The 19,155-nt window shown below is 56.6% G+C and overlaps 1 protein-coding gene across 2 annotated transcripts; it reads right to left on the minus strand.

Moving 5' to 3' along the window:
• Positions 1-2,974: 2,974 nt before the first annotated feature.
• Positions 2,975-17,338, minus strand: DNMT3L (DNA methyltransferase 3 like). 2 transcript variants are annotated; one of them, XM_054468881.2, is made up of 11 exons: positions 17,233-17,338; positions 16,808-16,852; positions 15,536-15,615; positions 15,341-15,453; positions 14,430-14,601; positions 12,316-12,403; positions 10,871-10,959; positions 8,322-8,397; positions 7,516-7,655; positions 5,729-5,814; positions 2,975-3,170 (listed from the first exon to the last, which is right to left on the minus strand). In XM_054468881.2, the coding sequence occupies exons 1-11, from the start codon at positions 17,336-17,338 to the stop codon at positions 3,005-3,007; spliced, it is 1,161 nt and encodes a 386-aa protein (XP_054324856.1). In that variant the 3' UTR covers positions 2,975-3,004. The 2 variants fall into 2 exon arrangements, with proteins under 2 accessions (XP_054324856.1, XP_054324855.1); XM_054468880.2 differs by having other exon boundaries at positions 2,975-3,173.
• Positions 17,339-19,155: the final 1,817 nt, after the last annotated feature.

Below are 19,155 nucleotides of genomic sequence, written 5' to 3' on the forward strand. Positions count from 1 at the left end.
GCTGGTTCAGATCCCAACTCCGGAGCTGTGTGACCTCCGAAAGTTCCTTAGCCCCTTGGTGCCTGCATCCCCTGATCTGTGACATATTCATCAATGGGGTGGTTGTAAGTGAACGCACACAGCACACCGGCACGTGGGTCACAACACTTAGATGGGTTTAGATGAAGAAACAGAAAAACCCTTGGGAAGTTTCCTGTAGTCAAAGGAAGGTTTTCATTTTCCCCCTCAACCGTGACTGTTTCTTGGGCCGGCAGGATAGGCTTTTGTTCTAGGGCTGTGGAGAGAGGGCCCCTTGGCAGTGTCCAGGGCCAACTGGGAACCAAGCAGGAATCGTATTTGTGCAGCCCGGAGTTCCAGGCTCTGGTTGCAAGTCGTAGTGCTTAAGCAGGAAGCAGCTGCCCACCGCCCCTAGCCCCAGGCCGCCCTGCTCTGCCGTTTCGAGGGCGTGGGGGTCTTCTGATTTCCACCTTGATGCTTCTCCAGGCCCCGGTCCTTTTGGGGTCTGGCACAGCATGGGCGTGGGTTGATGCTGAGAGCTCAACTTCTGGTCCAAGGAAGATCTTTTCTCTTCGGGGAACAGTCATACATTGTTTAACGAAAAGGATACATTCCGTCTGAGAAATGCGTCCTTAGGTAATTTTGTCCTTGTGTGAACACAGAGTGCACACACCGGCCCTGGTGGCACAGCCTGTTACACGCCGAGGCTGTGTGTCACAGCCTGCTGCTCCAGGGCCACAAGCCTATGCTGCAGGTGACTGTGCTGAATAGCGTAGGCAGCTGTGACTCACTGGTATTTGTGTATCTAAAGCCATCTAAACATAGAACAGGTGCAGTAAAAATATCGCGTTGTGATATGGGAGCACTGTGGCATTGCTTGTTGACCGAAGGTTGTTATGTGGTGCATGACTGTAGGTTCGTTTCCTGTGGGCGCTGGAATGAATGACCTCACGCTTGCTGGCTCAAAACAACAGCAATCTATTCTCTCTCAGCCCTGGAGATTGGAAGCCTGCCTGGTGGAGGCGCTAGGGGAGCATCCTACCTGCCTCTCCCAGCTCCGGGTGGCCCAGGCATCCCTGTGCTTTGCTCCAGGTGCCACCTCAGTGGCCATGTGGCTTCTCTGTGTGGTCAAGCCTCAGTTTGCCCCTCTCTTATGAGGACCTTTGGGATGACACGTAGAACCCACCTGGATGATCCAGGGAGGCCTCCCACTTCAATTTAATCCCGTCAGCAAAGTCCTTCCTTTGCCACATGAGGTAACATTCACAGGATCCGGGAATGGGGACATGGGCATCCTCTGGAGGGTTGTTTGGCTGAGCATGGGATCATGATGCAGGCCCTGTGTGTAAAATTCAAATACTTGGAAGGCTGGGCACAGTGGCTCACACCTGTAATTCCAACACTTAGGGAGGCCAACGTGGGAGGATCACTTGAGCCCAGGAGTTTGAGACCAGCCTGGGCAACAGAGCAAGACCCCATCTCTACCAATAATTTTTAAAAATTAGCCGGGCATGGTGGCATGCACCTGTAGTCTCAGCTACTCTAGAGGCTGAGGCTGGAGGATCTCTTGAGCCCAGGAGATGGAGGCTGCAGTGAGCTGTGGTTGTGCCACTGCACTCCAGCCTGGAAGACAAGCTAGACCCTGTCTCAAAAAATAAAATTTAAAATACATAGAGAATCTCAAGGTGGTGTGGACAGTTCTGAGTATTGGGGAGAAAACAAAAGAAGGAAAATGCATTTTGGGTGGCAGAAAGCCCCTCACAGTGCCCTGGGCCCCTGCTTTGAAGCAACCCTCACAGAAACTGAGCACGAGTTATGTTGGGCCCATGACACTGGTTCCCTGGATGGACGCAGCCTGAGCCCAGCCCGCCCTGTCTGGAGCTCTCACCACCCCGCCTGGCCCGTGCCCATGGGCTCACGATGGCTTCAACCCCGTTATGTGTCAGCTCAAGCACGGCCTCCCCAGAGGGCTCATTTGCACTTGGATGCCCTCACCTGTGCTCCTTCTGTGCCTTCAGGAACCCCGGGGTCATTACAGAGCTTGCTAAATTCATCCCTGGACGTGAGACGTAAGCATCCAGGACTGTCCCAAGATGGGAGAGGCATTCAGTCATGTTAATTCAAGTGAAGGCTTCTATTCTACTTCCAGATACACATTTTTAACCTTCAAAGTGTCCAATTTTAAACTTTCTTCCACAAAGCATTTTACGTACCACTAATAGTCCCAGTGCAGACCCTAAAGTTCCCCTGTAAGATTCATTTCCTGTGATTCGAGCCCAGCCTGAGGCAGAGCTTTCTGCTGGGTTTATCCTCACTCAGACTCAGACTGCAAGGGCCAGGGGGAGCCCTGCTTTTTGCAAGCAATACCACCTGGGGTAGGACCCAAAAGTGACATCCTTTGTGTGTGGATCTGGCCTTGGCCTCCGCACTGTCTGTTCGGCAGGTCCCTCCTTTGCCTGCCAAGGCCGAGGTCCTGTACTTCTGCAAAGGTCCAGGCTGTTTGGTGCAGCTACCGTCAGGGTGCGTGGTTTCTCTATGAACGCAAACAGCGGTCTCATGGGGAAGGCCCCGGCAGAAAGTGCATCATGTGGGACAGGGCGCAGGCGCTCCGAAGACACCTCCTGCTCACTTCTGGCCTCCACCCCATGCCCTGCAGGGTGACAGATGGCTGTGCCTATACATAAAACACCAGACTGACCAATAACTATCTTATAATATACTTGAACTTCTCAACTAGAACACAGAAATGCTTTCGGGAAGTACAATGTGCACCACCATGTGTGGTCCTGTGCACAGCGGCGTGGGCCTCGCCCCGCCCCATGAGCCAGCGTGATGGGGGACAGACCCTGAGTCTCCAGAACCCAACGGAACGTGGGTCCACAGTGACGACGCAAAAAAACCAGAGACAAGCAAATAAAACAAGAATCCGAAGAGGAAAGAGACAATGTGAAGAAAATTACCTTTGTTCTAGGAAAAGTCTTTTCTTTTTCACAGTATAGTGACTCATTTATAAAGAGGAAGTGAGTTCTGTTGAAAAATACTTGAAATATTCTCTTAGGGGGAGAAAGCAGTTCTTCACCAGTTTGGTGGGCCACTTGGCCGCGAGCTTCGAGCTCTGCCTGTTCTGGGCCAGCAGGGACAATTCTTCTTCCGAAACCAGAGCCAAGTGCCTGCTGCTGAGAGGAGGGGAGGGAAGGTTGTGAGCAAGCACAGCGCCCACCAGGCGGCCCGGAGATGGGGCTGGGAAGGAATTGCTGCGAGGGGGTGAGGGGAACAGCCAGTCTCTCAGTTGTCCCAGGTGCCTGGGACCCCCCCGGAACCCCCGCCTGATTCTGGGAGTTTTTCTCATGGAGGTGGAGTGAGCGGCAGGGGACCAGATGACTCCCCTGCCTCCTACCTCCCCCAGCCGGGGGCTGGTCCCCTGGGAAGCAGGCTGGGGGTCACTCCGTGTGAACAGCGAGCTCCAGGGCCATCGCTAGAGGATGTCACCATCCCTGGGCAGCACCCCCACAGAGGAAAGGACAGGACTCCGGGCAAAAGCTGGCCAAACCCTCGCAGTCAGCGAGCATTCCCAGGGAATTCTATCACAAAAGCCGACCCGTGGGTTCCTGGGGCTGCCTGTGCCGGGAGCCCCAGCCCTGGGCACAGGAAGGCAGGTGGGGAGAGGAAAGGTCCCCTGCCAGCCTGCTGTGAGGAGCCCTTGAGGAAGACAGGCTTTGCAGACTTGGCACCAACACCCACTCTCCTGCTCCCAGCCACCCCACTTAAGGCCAGGAACATTTCTCAGTTTACTTTGGGGTGAAGGCTGCGAGTGAAGTGCCAGATACAGTGTCCCCCTCCGCACCCTCCCTAGGGTAGTGGGGACTGTCCTTAACCATCCTGGGGGTTGATGGTGGCCACCTCCGCAAAATGATTTCTCCTTTCAGTGAGTGGGTGTCTCTCATGTCACTGTTGAGACACCCAGGAGCCTGGCAGGGAAACCTGTGGGAAGGAACTGCCAGCCTCCTTCTGGGAACCAGGTGACCCCAGGATCACGGCTCAGGTGCATCCAGCCCCTCCAAACCCTGTGAGCTCTGTGGGGCCTCGCTCAGAAAGGGGGCCTGGGAAGGAGCAGCTGCCAGCCCACGGCCCAAGCCTGCAGGGGCCGCAGGTGTGGCCACTGGAGCGGAGGGAGGCGCCTTTTGTGGAGCAGCCTTTCAACCCCGGGTCTGGCTGCACCTGCCACTTAAGAACCCTGATGGGGCGCTGTTCTCTCATTGCTGTGTGGAAGCATGGAGCCTCCGGGGGCCAAGGAGCCTCTGGGGCCAGGCAGCAGGTAAGGCATGGCCTGTAACGCACACAGGTGTTGCTGGGTCTGCCCCCACCTTCACCCCTGCTCACCCAGCCCCACAGAGCCTGGCATGGCCTCCCAGGAAGTGACATGGTGGGGAACAGGCTTAGGGTTAGGGGGAGGTTGTGCAAAGGCCGGCATGCAGGTGAGAGGGCTTCTGAAGAGAAAGCATTCTGGAAAAGTGCTTCAGCTCAGCCCCAAACTCAAATCCAGGGGAGGCCAGGCCAGCAGGACCTGTGGGTGCCATGCCTTAGCAGGTGCCAGGCAACAGGATCGTGCCTCGGTGGTGACGTGGGAGATGCTGCAACCCGGGAGGTGAGAGGGAGTAAGTTTCCAGAACTCACTCTCAGGCAGGAGGAGACATGACTCAGCTGAGCCAGAAAGCGCGTGTTCCACACGAATGCACATATGAGCGAGGCACGCCAGGCGAGTGTGGGAGTGAGGGGATGGATGGGCAGTTGGCTGGAGGGCGTCAAGTCTGGGCTGCCTGGAAAGGCTGTCGAGGGGCGGGGGCAGCTGGGAGAGGCCGTGGGGGCAGCAGGAGGGGGTGCTCAGCCGCAGAGAGGGTGCGTGGGGTGGGGCCGTGTGTTCAAGGCCCTAAAAGGTGGGGAGGGCAGCCCAGGAGTGCACTGTAGGGGGTGCAAGCGTGTGGGTGGGTGAGACTGATGCGTGTGTGCCTGTGTGATTGTGAGCACATGTGACCATGTGGATGCATGTGCTAGTCGTGAGTGTGCTTGTGTGAGGATGTGACTGAGGGAGCATGTGGGTGTGTGGATGAGCATGACTGTGGGGATGACTGTGTGTGTGCGCATGAGCACACAGGCGTATGGATGAGCATGACCGTGGGAATGACTGTATATGTGTGTGTGCACATATGAGCACACAGGCGTGTGGATGAGCGTGACAGTGGGAATGACTGTGCGTGTGTGTGCATGTGTGAGCACAGGTGTGTGGATGAGCGTGACTGTGGGAATGACTGTATATGTGTGTGTGCATGTGTGAGCACAGGTGTGTGGATGATCGTGAAAGTGAGTCGTGTGAGTGTGGCTGAGTGTGAGCACTCATGAGCTTCTGGGTGTGCAAGGGAGGTGGAGAGGCCACACGGAGTGAAAGCCTGGGGCTGCAGCCGATCCAGGGCCAGGCCGCCATGGCACGTATGAGTGTCCAGGGGCTGGAGCTGAGAGCCAGTGCTGGAGAAGCTCCCCAAGGGGAAAGGGGCATCCTCAGGCTTTGGGGCCTTCAGGGTCTCAGGGTGGCCCCAAAGGCCGACCGCAGTCCCACTGGGGGACAGAGGCTGCTCTGGGCTTGGCTCTGCTAGACAGACCCCATTTCCTCAGTGAGCCCCACTTCTGGGTCCATGTTCCCCTTGACCCTGAACGCTTTCAGCTGCCCAGGAAATACCTCCTTATGGCTGGGATGTTGCTCCACACACGGACAGCATTCTGCAGGGATCCGCCGTGGACATCTGGGATGGTGACTGGCTCCATCTGGGGGCGGGAGGGTTGGCCATGGGTCAGGGGACCTGGACGGTAAGCACCCCCCACAGGCCCACTGGCCTCAGCCGCCAATGGCCCTGAGTGGCCAATGGACTTTCTAGCCAGACTGTGTTCCCTACGTCCTTTTTTCTTATAAATCACCTTTGAAGAAAAATGCTGATGAATTATTTTAAACTGACAGACAGACTCTGTGGCAATAAGATATCAAATTACAAGCAGGACCTCAGGCCGCGCCAGGCAAGGGTCGAGCCGCGTACCCTACACTGAGAGGACGGACTCTGCTCTCACGCCACAGCTGCTTCTTTTTCTGCAGCGGCTAAACACGCACTGGCCCCGTGGTGAGCAAGTTTCAAACAACTGTAGCTCATCCACCTGCAGACGCCAACTGACCACGTTCCACAGCCATGACCACAGCTCTGACTGGGCAGGAGACTGACTTTAGGAACCTCCTCCTGATAAGGGACCTCCAACCATGGACCGGCTCCGGCCGGTTTACAGAGGCTGCGCACTTGAGTGCCTGTGTCCGGAGATGACCTCTGAGGTTTAGGGCCTCATTGCGACACACTGACATGTTAAGACTCCACCCCAGAGTGAACACAGGTCGTATGTTACATGCATTTTGTTCAGTACGCATGCAGCAGGACCCCCTTCATGAATATTCACTGCCCCTCCATAACCTGCTGCATATGTACGTTTAGCCAACCCGGTCAGCACAGAGCTCCTGCCCCAGCCACCCCTCCCCTTCGAAGTGCCTCCTCCTGGCTCCTCTGGTCTTGGCGGAGGCCGTGCTTCCCAGCCTGGGGGACGGGGCCTTGCAGGCTGTGCCCCTTTACAGAAACAAAGTCTCCTGCTCTAAAAGCACAGACCTTGTGATTTTCAGCTCATGGCATTTGCTCCCCTTCCGAATAGCTGGATTTGCATTCCAGCCACTCGACGAGATTCCAGCATCAAAGGAACCTCGACGCTGCCTGGGCCCCCAGCAAACGCTCCGGCCCACAGGTGCTGCCCACTCGGCGGGTCGGGCCCCCGCAGGTTGTAGCCCCTCCATGGAACCTGAGAGCATGAGGAACTTTCCCCTCCTGAGCCTCACGCCTGTGTCCTGTGGCTGAGGTGTGGCTGTCCCTCCCCAGCCCTGGAAGTGTCTGGAACACCTGGCCCATCAGCCCCAGAGGGGACCCATCAACTGAGTCCAGAAGTGGCTGCTCTGACAATCAGGATTCAGGCATGTGAAGAAAAGGCTGTATGTGTGTGGTGTGAGTACGCTTGCACGTAGTGTGCCTGTGTGTATGTGGCAAGTGTGTCCCTGTGTGTGGTGCATGTGTACAGTGACTGTGCACATGTACACTGCAGTGTGTGTGCACCTGTGAGTGTGTGTGGTGTGATGTGCATGTGTGTGTGTGGAGACTGAGGGGGCAGGGGTAGGAGGTAAGCCCCCGAGGCCGTGTTCTGTGAGCACAGGAGTGGTGTGAGGTGGGACTGCCCTCCAATGCTGTCCTTGAAGGGGCTTCGTGTCCCAGGCCACGGTCCCTGCCTGGACTGCACAGCAGCTCTCCTGGGCCCCATACACACCTGGAAACCAGGGGCCGCAAGGACCCAGGCCCGGAGCCTGGGGTGTAGACAGAGCTCCACCAGAAAAGCCCCTCCCTCACGTGGGCAGGGGTCAGAGGGAGGCCCACGCAGCCCTGCACACACCTCCAGGAAGCGACATGCGACGTCCTCGTCTTCTTTGTTGAGCACCAGATTGTCCACAAACATCCAGAAGAAGGGTCTGGGGCTGCCTAGCTTGGGCCGTGCGTACTGCAGGAGCCGGTGGAACTGGAACAGGTACCAGCCTGGAGTGGGGTGAGGGGGCAGGGCTGAGGGGGGTCCGGGGGGGCTGGTAATAGGGGCGCTGTTCAGGTGCATCTGGGTGGGGGCCTAAGGAAACTGGAGCTTAAGAACAGGGCTGAGGGGGTCTAGGGGACACACCGGCCTGGGTCTGAGGGGTCCCCCTGCCCCTGTCCCTCCAGCAGCAATGGAGCCCTGCCCAGTGCTGGGGCTACAGAGGTGCAAGGACCCCTCCTCCCCCAGGCAGGCCTAGAGTTGGGAAGAGACAGACAGGCAACCCCGAGGGAGGAGCTGACGCAGAGCGCGTGCCGCGGTACAAATACCGCCTTTTAGAGGAAGCTCCAGAGGACACGTGAGCTGCAGTGATGTGGGCACGCTGGGGGCTGCACGGGGTCAGCGGGAGGCTTGGGGGCACAGGGAAGCCTGCAGTGATGGGGACGCTTACTCTGTTGCTCATGATGAAGGGTGCATGGGTGTGGAGCTAGCTCAGAATTCATCCAGTCGGACACACTGAGTGCGTGCAACTTACTGTATATCAGTGGTGCCTCGATAAAGCTGTTTTTGAAAAATGCTGACAATTTGCAGTTTCTGCCCTGGCATGGAGGTGTGAGGAGAGAGGAGAGGAGGCAGGGGTGGTGGGGACAGGCTGCCAGAACTGAAGCATCACTCACTGGGAGGACGGTCACTGGTGTGGCCCAGGAGAGGTGTGGCGCCGTACACAAGATCGAAGGGTCCCCACTCCTCCACCTGCAGGACAGAGGGGCGTGGGCGCTGAGAGGCAGCAACAGTGGGCAAGGTTGTGTACGGCAGCACGAGATGACCCCAGGGCAGACCCTGCTCAGCTCGCAGGTCCCACAGGCCGGGGCAAGCCGAGGAGTGGAGCCCATTAGGGCAGAGCCATCCACAGCCACCACCAGCCTCAGGGGCTGCCTGCCTGGAGCCCAGAGGAGAATGCTCCGGGTCTGTGGTGAAGACTCTGTGCCATGCATTTGGGGACTGAATTCTGCCTTTATTTTTTCTTGCTCAAATTCCTTTCTGAGGAGCGTAGGGGAATCACGCCTTACAAACCACAAAAGCTTGTGGAATGGGTGTTTTTAACCCGGTATATTGGGACTCTGCCATGGTATCACACGACAGACAGCAGACCTCCTTATTTTAACTCAAGCATTCCTTTCTACTACCTCGCCCGGCCCATGTACTGTTTTCTGATTCCACCTGCAGTTCCCATCTCCCTGAAATGTATAAAACCAATTGTGCCGGCCGCGGTGGCTCACGCCTGTAACAAGGTCAGGAGATGGAGACCATCCTGGCTAACACGATGAAACCCCGTCTCTACTAAAAATACAAAAAAATTAGCCGGGCGTGGTGGCGGGCGCCTGTAGTCCCAGCTACTCGGGAGGCTGAGGCAGGAGAATGACGTGAACCCGGGAGGCGGAGCTTGCAGTGAGCCGAGATCACGCCACTGCCCTCCAGCCTGGGTGATAGAGCAAGACTCCGTCTCAAAAATAAATAAATAAAATAAAAATAAAATAAAAAAATAAAAATAAATAAATAAATAAATAAAACCAAATTGTAATTGACCGCCTCAGGTGTACTTCCTCGGGACCTCTTAAGACTATTTCCCAGGCCATGGTCATTCTTATTGGCTCAGAATAAACCTATTTAAAAACTTTGGCAGAATTTGGTTTTTCTGTCTGTCATCACATTGCCCTTAGAGAACCAGTCCTGGGAGGCCCAACATGCAGACTACCTAAAGAAGTAACTAACTGGCATCTGTGAACACAGAAGGCGCTGTCCGCAGCCCTCCAGGAGCTAACATCAAGGGCAGAGCCTTCCCTGCTGAACAGAAACAGCCCCCACAGAGTACCAAGGACCAGGCTATTTCATGGCCGAGCTGGAAGAAGACAAAACACAGCCATCCAACAATCTTGCCTGAACACGTGCCCTTTAGTCACAAAAAGTGACCAAGGGGAGGCTGTGAGCAACACTGGCTTCATTAACAGTGATGGCCCTCACTCTGTCATTCTTCTTAAATAAAAATTAACAGCTGGATGCGGTGGCTAACGTGTGTAATCCCAGCACTTTAGGAGGCCAAAGCAGGTGGATCACCTGAGATCAGGAGTTCAAGACCAGCCTGGCCAATATGGTGAAACCCCATCTCTACTAAAAAATACAAAAAATCAGCTGGGCGTGGTGGCGGGTGCCTGCAATACCAGCTACTTGGGAAGCTGAGGCAGGAGACTCGCCTGAACCTTGGAGGCGGAGGTTGCAGTGAGCCCAGATTGTGCCACTGCACTCTAGCCTGGGCAACAGAGTGAGACTCCATCTCAAAAAAACAAAAAACAAAAAAGCCCCCCAAAACTTAACAAGATAGTCAAATATCAGAACCCCGTCTCCTGATAGCACCAGTCTACAATGGACCCCACTTCCCTGGACCCCATCAAATCACATAACAGCCCGAATCCCATTAGCCCCAAACTCCTCATGCCTCCGGAGCATCCTTTTGTGTCCTTCCATGATGTAGCAAGTGGATAAACCTAACTGTTGACGGCAGGTGCGACCTGAGGGTCTCCGAGTGTCGAAAAGGCATGGCGGGGTGGGGACAGCGGAGGTGAGGGGGGCTGCTGGTGCCAGGCTGGGACCCCCCAAAAGACTTGTACATAGGCAGCTGCTCATGCTTCTCTAACAGCGGCATGGGAAGGCACCAGGGCAGTGGGGAATCTGGCCCACGGGGGGAACGCACGGCTGGAGCTGTGTCACCTCCTTCCAGCAGCGGGAGGATGCTTTCAAATAGTGACCAGTTGTCCAGGTCAAGGCTCGGCCTCCTCGTTTTAGAGGGTGGAGTGGGGGTTCAGCCCCTCCTTGCCAGACAGTGCCCCATCACAGGCAGTGGAAATTGGCTACTTGGATTTCAAGATGTTGGACAAGATGTTTGCCCAACTGCCCTGCTCTGAGCTCTGGGCTCTGGGCAATGCTGGGACCACCAAAACGTGCTGCTCAGCCCTCCGCTGCGGGGCATCACTGTGGTGGCTGGGCTGGCGCGGGGGCTGACTCTTGCCAGACCCAGGACCCCCACCGGGCTGCCGAGAGGCCCCCGTGTGTTCGGGACTCCTCCCAGCCCCTGCTGCCGCCTCCTTGCCTGCCTCATCCTTGGCATTTCCTCTGAGGAAGCTCGCACCCCTGCTCCCACTAGTGTCTGAGAGTGCGCGGCGGTACTCACATCCTTCCTCACCGTGTCTGTGACATCATCCACGTGCTTCAGTTGTCCCGCGTCAGAACCACTTTCCAAAAAGCCCAAACTCGTCAGCTCTGGATGGGGAGAGACCAGAAGGGCCCAGAGGGTGAGCATGGATTGTGCCCCTACAGGGACTCGAAAAGGCTGACAGCTGATCGGAGGACCCTCCTACCATTAAGGAGCCAACTTTATATTTTTGTTGTTGTTTTGAGGTGGAGTCTCGTTCTGTTGCCCAGGCTGCAGTGCAGTGGTGCGATCTTGGCTCACTGCAACCTCCGCCTCCCAGGTTCAAGCGATTCCCCTGCCTCAGCCTCCCCAGTAGCTGGGACTACAGGCATGTGCCACCACGCCCGGCTAATTTTTTTGTATTTTTAGTAGACAGGGTTTCACCATGTTGACCAGGCTGGTCTCCAACTCCTGACCTCAAATGATCCACCCACTTCAGCCTCCCAAAGTGTTGGGATTACACGTGTGAGCCACTGCACCCCGCCCAGCTTTATCTTTTTAATGACATGGCAGGAGGATTAAGGATGGAGGTTTTTGTCTCACAACAAGCTAAACAAGCAAACATTGCCAAGTATTGATTTAAGAGCATCAAGTATGGCTGGGCACAGAGGCTCAAGCCTGTAATTCCAGCATATTGGGAGTCCGAGGCGGATGGATCACCTGAGGTCAGGAGTTCAAGACCAGCCTGGCCAACATGGTGAAACCCTGTCTCTACTAAAAACACAAAAATTAGCTGGGTGTGGTGGCGAGCACCTGTAATCCCAGCTACTCGGGAGGTTGAGGCAGGAGAATTGGTTGAACCTGGGGGCGGAGATGCAGCGAGCCGAGATCGAGCCTGGCCAACAGAGCGAGACTCCGCCTCAAAAAAAAAAAAAAAGGATGTCAAGGACTGTATTACAGCACCAGGCATTTCTGGGATGCGATGTCACCTCTGGCTAGGAAATCCACAGAGCGGTGGAGTCCACTCCACTCTGCAGCTGGTGTGAGCTGCAGAGCCCTGGAAAGGCCTTGGAGGAGGCCCCGGCTTTCTCAGCCCTGCCTGGGCAGCAAGACCTTGGGCAGGCTGTGCAGGCGCTGCGGGATCAGGCTCCTGGTCGGCTGCGTGGGGCAGATATGTGCTCCCGCATGAGGCCGCTCTGAGACACTGGGCCTTAGTGGGTGTCCCAGCAGGACCCATCCCTAACGGCCAGAGGAGCGGGAGTGTCTTCATGGATTTGGCTGTGCCTGCGGGGCCCAGAAGATGAGCGCCATTTCCAAAGGCCCCAGTGCAGGGAAAGCATGGGCCCAGGGTGGGGAAGGGTGCAGGACACCAGCAGCTGGCCGGCCTAGGAGAGGGGGTGGGGAGTCCCGGGGGGTGGCCCGAGGGGCAGTCAGGTGTGTGGAGGCATCTTTCCATGTGTGTCTTTGGGACGTCACTGACTCACCTTTCTTGATGTCTTCAAAAAGGGACAGCACCCGGACCGGCTGTCTCCTCCACACAGGCACAGTTTCGAACATCTCAAGGGGATTCTCCTATTTATTAAAAAACCAAAACAGGACATTGTGCCGGCTACTTGGTTACAGAGCCCTTGAGTTACAATGAAAATTCTTCCCTGGATGAACACTTACTCGAGACTCACCAGAGACACACCTAAGACACACCTGCTGAGGTTGACTGGGCCTGTCCTGACCAGCACTGCCCCCGCAAGGAAGGCCAACTCCACCCCCTGCCCCAGCCTCAGTCTCCCACTCTGACCTGTCTCCAGCTGAGAGACAGTACGTGTGGAAGGGTTTGCTAATTTTTTTTTTTTTGAGATGGAGTCTTGCTCTGTCACCCAGGCTGGAGTGCAATGGTGCAATCTTGGCTCACTGCAACCTCCGCCTCCCGGGTTCAAGCGATTCTCTTGCTTCACCCTCCCGAGTAGCTGGGATCACGGGCACATGCCACCATGCCTGGCTAATTTTTGTATTTTTAGTAGAGACGGAGTTTCACCATATTGGCCAGGCTGGTCTTGCTCACCCAGGCAGCTTCCAGAACCTCGGAGAAGAGAGCCCCAAGGCCAGAGATGCCGGGGAGAGGTGAGCCTCGGGGCAGGTGAGGCCTGTGGTTTTCCCTGCCCCTGCCAACCTGATGGGCCAGGCGGGCAGCCAGCTCTGGCCTCACATGCTCCCTGTTAAAGGGCCAACCCCCAAGGCCCAAAACTCGGGGGCCTCGGCTTTCAGAGTGCTAGGCTCTGTTCCTATAAAATACCTTCCCATCTGACCCTTTCCTTCGAATCGGAGCAGGCTGAAGCTTGCTAGGCAGGGAGAGATGACTTCGTTCAACCTTAACAAATGTGAGCTGGAGGCCAGTGCAGTTTCATGGTCAGCTCAGGCGTCCCTTGCTCCCCGCTGGCCGCCTCACCAGGGGCCACACCCCTTCTATAGGAGCTTCCCGTGGCTGGCCTGCAAATTAAAACAGACTGGAGGGGCTGGGCCTGGTGGCTCATGCCTGTCATCCCAGCAATTTGGGAGGCTGAAGCAGGTGGACCACTTGAGGTCAGGAGTTCGAGACCAGCCTGGCTAACATGGTGAAACCCCATCTCTACTAAAAGTACAGAATTAGCCGGGTGTGGTAGCGGGTGACTAATCCCAGGTACTCAGGAGGCAGGAAGGAGAATCACTTGAACCTGGGAGGCCGAGGTTGCAGTGAGCCAAGATGGTGCTATTGCACTCCAGCCTGGGCAACAAGAGCGAAACTCCATCTCAAAAATAAAAAAATAAAAAACAGACCAGGGGACTTAGCACAGCAGAAATTATTCTTTCACAGCTCAGGAGGCCAGAGGTTTTGAAGTGAAGGTGTGCCGGCAGGCGTGCCTCCCTCAGAAGGCGCCAAGCGAGGATGTGTCAGGCCTCTCCCCCAACTCCTTGGGCTGCTGGCACCCATGGCTGGTGGACGCCTCACTGCAGTCTCTGCCTCCATCATCAGGTGGCTGTCTTCTCCGTCTCCATTTCCCAAATCTCTTACAATGACACTAGTCGCTGCATTGAGGGCCCACCCTAAATCTGGAATGATCTCATCTCGCGATCCTTAACTAAATTACATCTGCAAAAACCCTGTTTCCAAATAAGATCACATTCACAGGTACGGGATGGAGACTTGGGTGTCCCTCTGAGAGGGACACAATTCCACCTTCTCTGCCTTTGTCTGAGGTTCCTGCCGGCCCCCCTGGCTCCCCGGCTGGACTCCCAAAACGGCCCACACCTGGGCAGCACAAGCCCAGGCATTTGCTCCTGAGGACTGGACTTTGAGACGTGCCAGCCACCCTCTCCCGGCCCCTCTCCTATCTGCTACCAAGGCCTCGTTCCTAGGCTTGGAAGCAACAAAACTGCCAAAGCAGTTCCCAAAGCCACCACCCAATGGAAGCCACTATCAGAGAGGAACCCAAGAAAGAGTGTGTGCTCCGAGCTTGCAGCTGTGGTGCCCATCGGCGCGCCTGCATTCTGCAGCAGGAACCGAGGGAAGGCCGTAAGTCAGGGCCTGCTGCTGCCGGGTCCTGCCCCTCCACGGGCTCCTTACCGACTCTCGGTCGTAGAAGGCCTTGAGCTGGCTGCGCCACTTCCTCCGACGCTGCAGCAGCCCGCTTCGGGAGGAGGGCAGGCACAGGTAGCACACCCAGTTGCTCATGGCATGCACCTTCCCTGAGGTCCCGGGGCTGACCAGGCTATCCACACACTCGAAGCAGTAGCATCTAAGGCCAAACAGAAAACCACAGCAGCGGACATGACAGCCCGCCTCTCCTGAGGATGGCAGAGGTGGGCCTGCGCCTTGTTTTGGGGGGAAAAGTCACGCTGGAGCTCCCTTTAGGAAGATCAGGTGGTGGACTGGGAAGGGGGACACGGTCCTTCCTAGAGACACAGAGTGACAGGAGCCGACCCAGGTGCAGAAGACAGGGAGATGGATTCACAGGCAATGACAGATCCAAGGAACCCCCTAAGCCACCTGTCTGCCCCCAGACTCGAGCCTGCAGAAACGGTGTAGGGACTCCCAGCAAAACCAAATGTAGCAACACCAGCTGGGGGAGAGAACGTGAGGCAAGGGGAGCTGTAAATACAAGAATGGCCCAGAAGGACCCAGGAGAGGAGCCCACGGAGGGAGCCGAGGTGAGGGACTAACGAGTGAGGGGTGAACATGCCTCTTGTCACCCCGGTCATGACTGGAAGCCTGGGGTGTGGGGTTTCCATCGCTCCCCTGCGCAGTGATGTGGCAATACCAAGACTGAAAAGAAAAATCACAATCGCCAACCATAGACACCCGCCTCCCATAGCTCAGGACTCTATGCCAAATGACGCATTGGAGACAGAAATCAGAAGCTCTCAGGGAAATCATCCATTTGGGAGAAAAACCCACCCACACTCCAGAATGAGTAGCTGAAAGGATGGGTGTGTCCTCAGCCCCTTCACCCGCCCTGGGCAGGCCCCTCGCCTCACCGGGTGCAATCAGGGTTTCCGCAGATGAGCAGTGTCTCTCCAGAGCAGCAGATGGAGCAGTAGGATTGGTACCCGTCATCGTCGTACAGGAAGAGGGCATCCAGGAACTTGTCCTTGGAAGGAGCAAAGCAAGGCTGGCTTGTGTCATCCCTGCTCTGAGGCCATGAGGGAGTCACTCCCAGCCTTCCTGCCTACCTTACACGGGGCACAGATCCCTCCCTCAAACAGAGGGTGCTGTGTGTGAACCTGGAGACTTCCGCAGCAGATGCAGATGTCTAAAAGAAACATTCAAAGCACACTGTGTTTTCCCAGTGCTGTCAAATGCAGCAGACGACTTAGGAATAAATTTAGCCAAACAAATATGAGGCTTATACACTGAAAACTGCAAAGCATTGTTGGAAGATGTTAAGGAAGATGGAACAAAATGGAAAGACATCCCATGTTCATGGATCAGAAGATTTAACATTGGCTGGGTGTGGTGGCTCATGCCTGTAATCCCAGCACTTTGGGAGGCGAGGCAGGCAGATCACCTGAGGTCAGGAATTCAAGACCAGCCTGGCCAACATGGTGAAACCCTGTCTCTACTGAAAATACAAAAATTAGCTGGGCATGGTAATGGGTGCCTGTAATCCCAGCTACTTGGGAGGCTGAAGCAGGAGAATCACTTGAACATGAACCTGGTAGACGGAGGTTGCTATGAGCCAAGATCATGCCTCTGTACTCCAGCCTAGGGGACAGAGTGAGAGTCTGTCTCAAAAAAAAAAAAAAAAAAAAAAAAAAGAAGACTTAATATTGTTAAAATAGCAAGAGTCCCCAAATGGATCTGCAGAGCCCTCTCAAAATCCCAGCTGGCTTTTTGGCAGGAGTTGACAGGCTGATCCTAAATTCACATGGAAATGCAAGGGATCCAGAAAAGGCAAACCCACATTGAGAGAAAGTCGAGGAGTGGTTCCCTAGAGTTAAAAGAAGGGAAGCAAGAAGGGGGAATTTGGAGTGACTGTTACTAGACATGGGTTTTCTCTTCCAGGTGATGAAAACCTTCCCAAATTAGATGGTGATGATGGTTGCTGACTCTGTAAATAAACTAAAATACATTGAACTGTATGCTTTAAATGAAGCTACAGGGGCCTTGGGAGGGGGAGAAGGGATACACATGGCACAGTGGTGTCCACTGCCTCCTTCCAGGATCTCACTGTCACCCAGGCTGGAGTGCAGTGGTGTTATCATAGCTCACTGCAGCCTCGACCTCCCCAGCTCAAGCAATCCTCCCACCTCAGCCTCCTGAGTAGCTGGGACTACAGGTGCGTGCCACCATGCCTGGTTAATTTTTATGTTGCCTAGACTGGTCTCAAACTCCTGGGCTCAAATGATCCTCCCACGTTGGTCTCCCAAAGTGCTGGGATTATAGGTGTGAGCCACTGTGCCCCGCCTCTTTTGTCTGGTGTGGGCCAGTATGCAAACACTCACCTTCTATATTTCGCTGGTTAGCCTTGACTTCATATGCAATAAGATCTGGAAAAGAAGGTGAGAAGTAGCCCCTTTCTTCTGCCTCTGATCTCTTAATTTAAATTCCGCCAGGAAGTGAGCATCACACATTCCTTTTCCAAAGTCACAGGAGCCTGAGGTCTCTGCCATCCTGCCCTCACAGGAGCCTGAGGTCCCTGCCATCCCGCCCTCACAGGAGCCTGAGGACCCTGCCATCCCACCCTCACACCTTATCTTGGTGTGTTAAACGCCCATGCCTGGGGGAAGACTGTGGGTGGGGAACCTCCTGCCCCAGCCCAGGTGTCTGAATAATGCATGAATACTCCAGAAGCCTGGAACTCCAGACCTCATCCAGGCCTGGGGTCAGCATCCTAAGTGACTGGTCCAATAAGCAGATGAGCCCTCACCTCTGCCTGTCCCGGGTGAAACGGAGCTTGAGAGCTCACTGGATCCCACCAAAATCACGTCCATGCTGGGCTCGGCCTCCGGGTCCAGGGCTGGGATGGCTGCCATGGGGATGCCGCGTCAGGACACATGGACACAGACGTGAGAAAGCCGTCAGCCCCTGCTCAGATCCCTGATGCACCCCAGCAGGGGAAGCAGCTTGCTGAGCAGACCCTGACTAGCTCAGGCCACCCGAACCCCCGCAGTGACACCCACCTGCCCAACCCAGGGATGAGGGGCAGGACAGCCAAGGCCAGTGCCAGCCCTGAGAGGGGCTTGAGGGTCCCCTGAGGCGTGCCCCCACCTGCCTGGCCCTGTTACAACATGGAAGATGGGGCAAAAAGGGGAGGGCAGGGGCCTCATGAGGACCTGGGGCCAATGGCCACTGCAGCCCCTGCTTTCCTCTGGGCCCAGCTTTCGACCCCTCAGGGACCCCCATGCTCCAGCCTCCCACAGTGTCCCCCAGGCCCAGCAGGGACCCCTGGGGATGGTCTTGGCCAGCTGCACCCTCGAAGGCAGGATAGTCAGGGGGTGGGAGAGAGACTCACGGGTTTCACAGGGCTGCTGCCACGGCTCCGGGTACAGCCAGCTGGTAGGTTCAAGGTTCCAGTGGTCCGGGGCTTCCAGGATCGGGGTCCCCGGGGAGGACTGGGCCATGGAACAAGGGACAGCGCAGGCAAAGAATGAGCTGGAAGGATCCAGGCCCACCTGGGACAGCGGGCGGCCAGAGGTCACCAGGCTATGGGGGCGAAGAATCTGGGCGTGTCCCGCGGGGGCGGGGAGGGGCGGGGGCGGAGCAGCCCTTCAGTGCCGGTGTGCAGTGGGAGGGGCGAGGAGCTGCCGGGGGTCACTTGGGGTGGGGAGCTAGGAAGCTGGGGGAGGAGCAGGGAAAGGGAACCCTCAGGTGGGGAGGGTTAAGAGCTCAGTGGGGCTGAGGGATTGGGGTTCAGAGGATGGGGCCCTCAGGGTGGAGTGAGGGGTGGGGTTTAGGGACCTCAGTGGGGGATGGGGTTCAGGGGAGGGGTGGAGATGGGAGGACTGGGGATGGGGCAGATAGGGGGGTTTCAGTAGAGGGGCCCTTGGGGTGGGGTGGCGGATAGGGGTGGCTGTGGGGTAGGGGCAGGGCGCTCAGGGGTGGGGCTTAGGAAGGTCATAGCGGTGGGTTTCAGGGCAAGGGTGAAGAAAGGGATGAGGGTGGAGGGGTGGAGGGGTGGAGGTAGGGCGGGGGTGGGGTTAGGTGGAGTTGGCCCCCTGGGTGGAGATGGATGAGGATTAGTGGAGGTGGCCCTCAGGGCAGGGTGGGTGGGTGGAGGGCGGGGCTTAGAGAGATCTGTTGAGGGATTAGGAAGGGAGTGGGGGTGGGGGTGGATGGTGAGTTGGAGATGGGGGCCTTCAGGGGAGGTGGTCCTCTGGCGGGATGGGGGTGATGATAGGGTGAGGGTGGGCACTCAGGGGCAGGGCTCAGTGGCGGGGGGTGGGGTTCGGGGCAAGGGTAGGGACGGGGTGAAAGTAGGAATAGGGGTGTGATTCCGAGAATGGGGGTTTCAGGGGAGGTGGCCTTTAGGGCAGGATAGGGGTGAGAATGGGGTGGGGATGGGCCTTAGGGATCTCAGGGTCGGTCGGGATGGGAGTGGGGGTGGGGGTAGACGGTGAGGAGGAGATGGGGGTGTTCAAGGGAGGTGGTCCTGTGGCGGGATAGAGGGAGGGGCGTTCAGGAGCCGGGCTTGGGAGCTCAGTCTGGAGCCCCAGGTTTAGGGGGCACCTGTGGGGGAGAGAAGGAAACAGGGAAGGCCCTGGAGGGTGGGGTAAGGGGTGTTGGGTGGGGAACGTCAGGGCAGGTGGGGGGTCGGGGAGCTGGGAGGGGTAGGTTCAGGGTGGGGGTGGAA

This window comes from Pongo pygmaeus, chromosome 22 (genome assembly GCF_028885625.2).
Source record: "Pongo pygmaeus isolate AG05252 chromosome 22, NHGRI_mPonPyg2-v2.0_pri, whole genome shotgun sequence".
Taxonomy (NCBI): domain Eukaryota; kingdom Metazoa; phylum Chordata; class Mammalia; order Primates; family Hominidae; genus Pongo; species Pongo pygmaeus.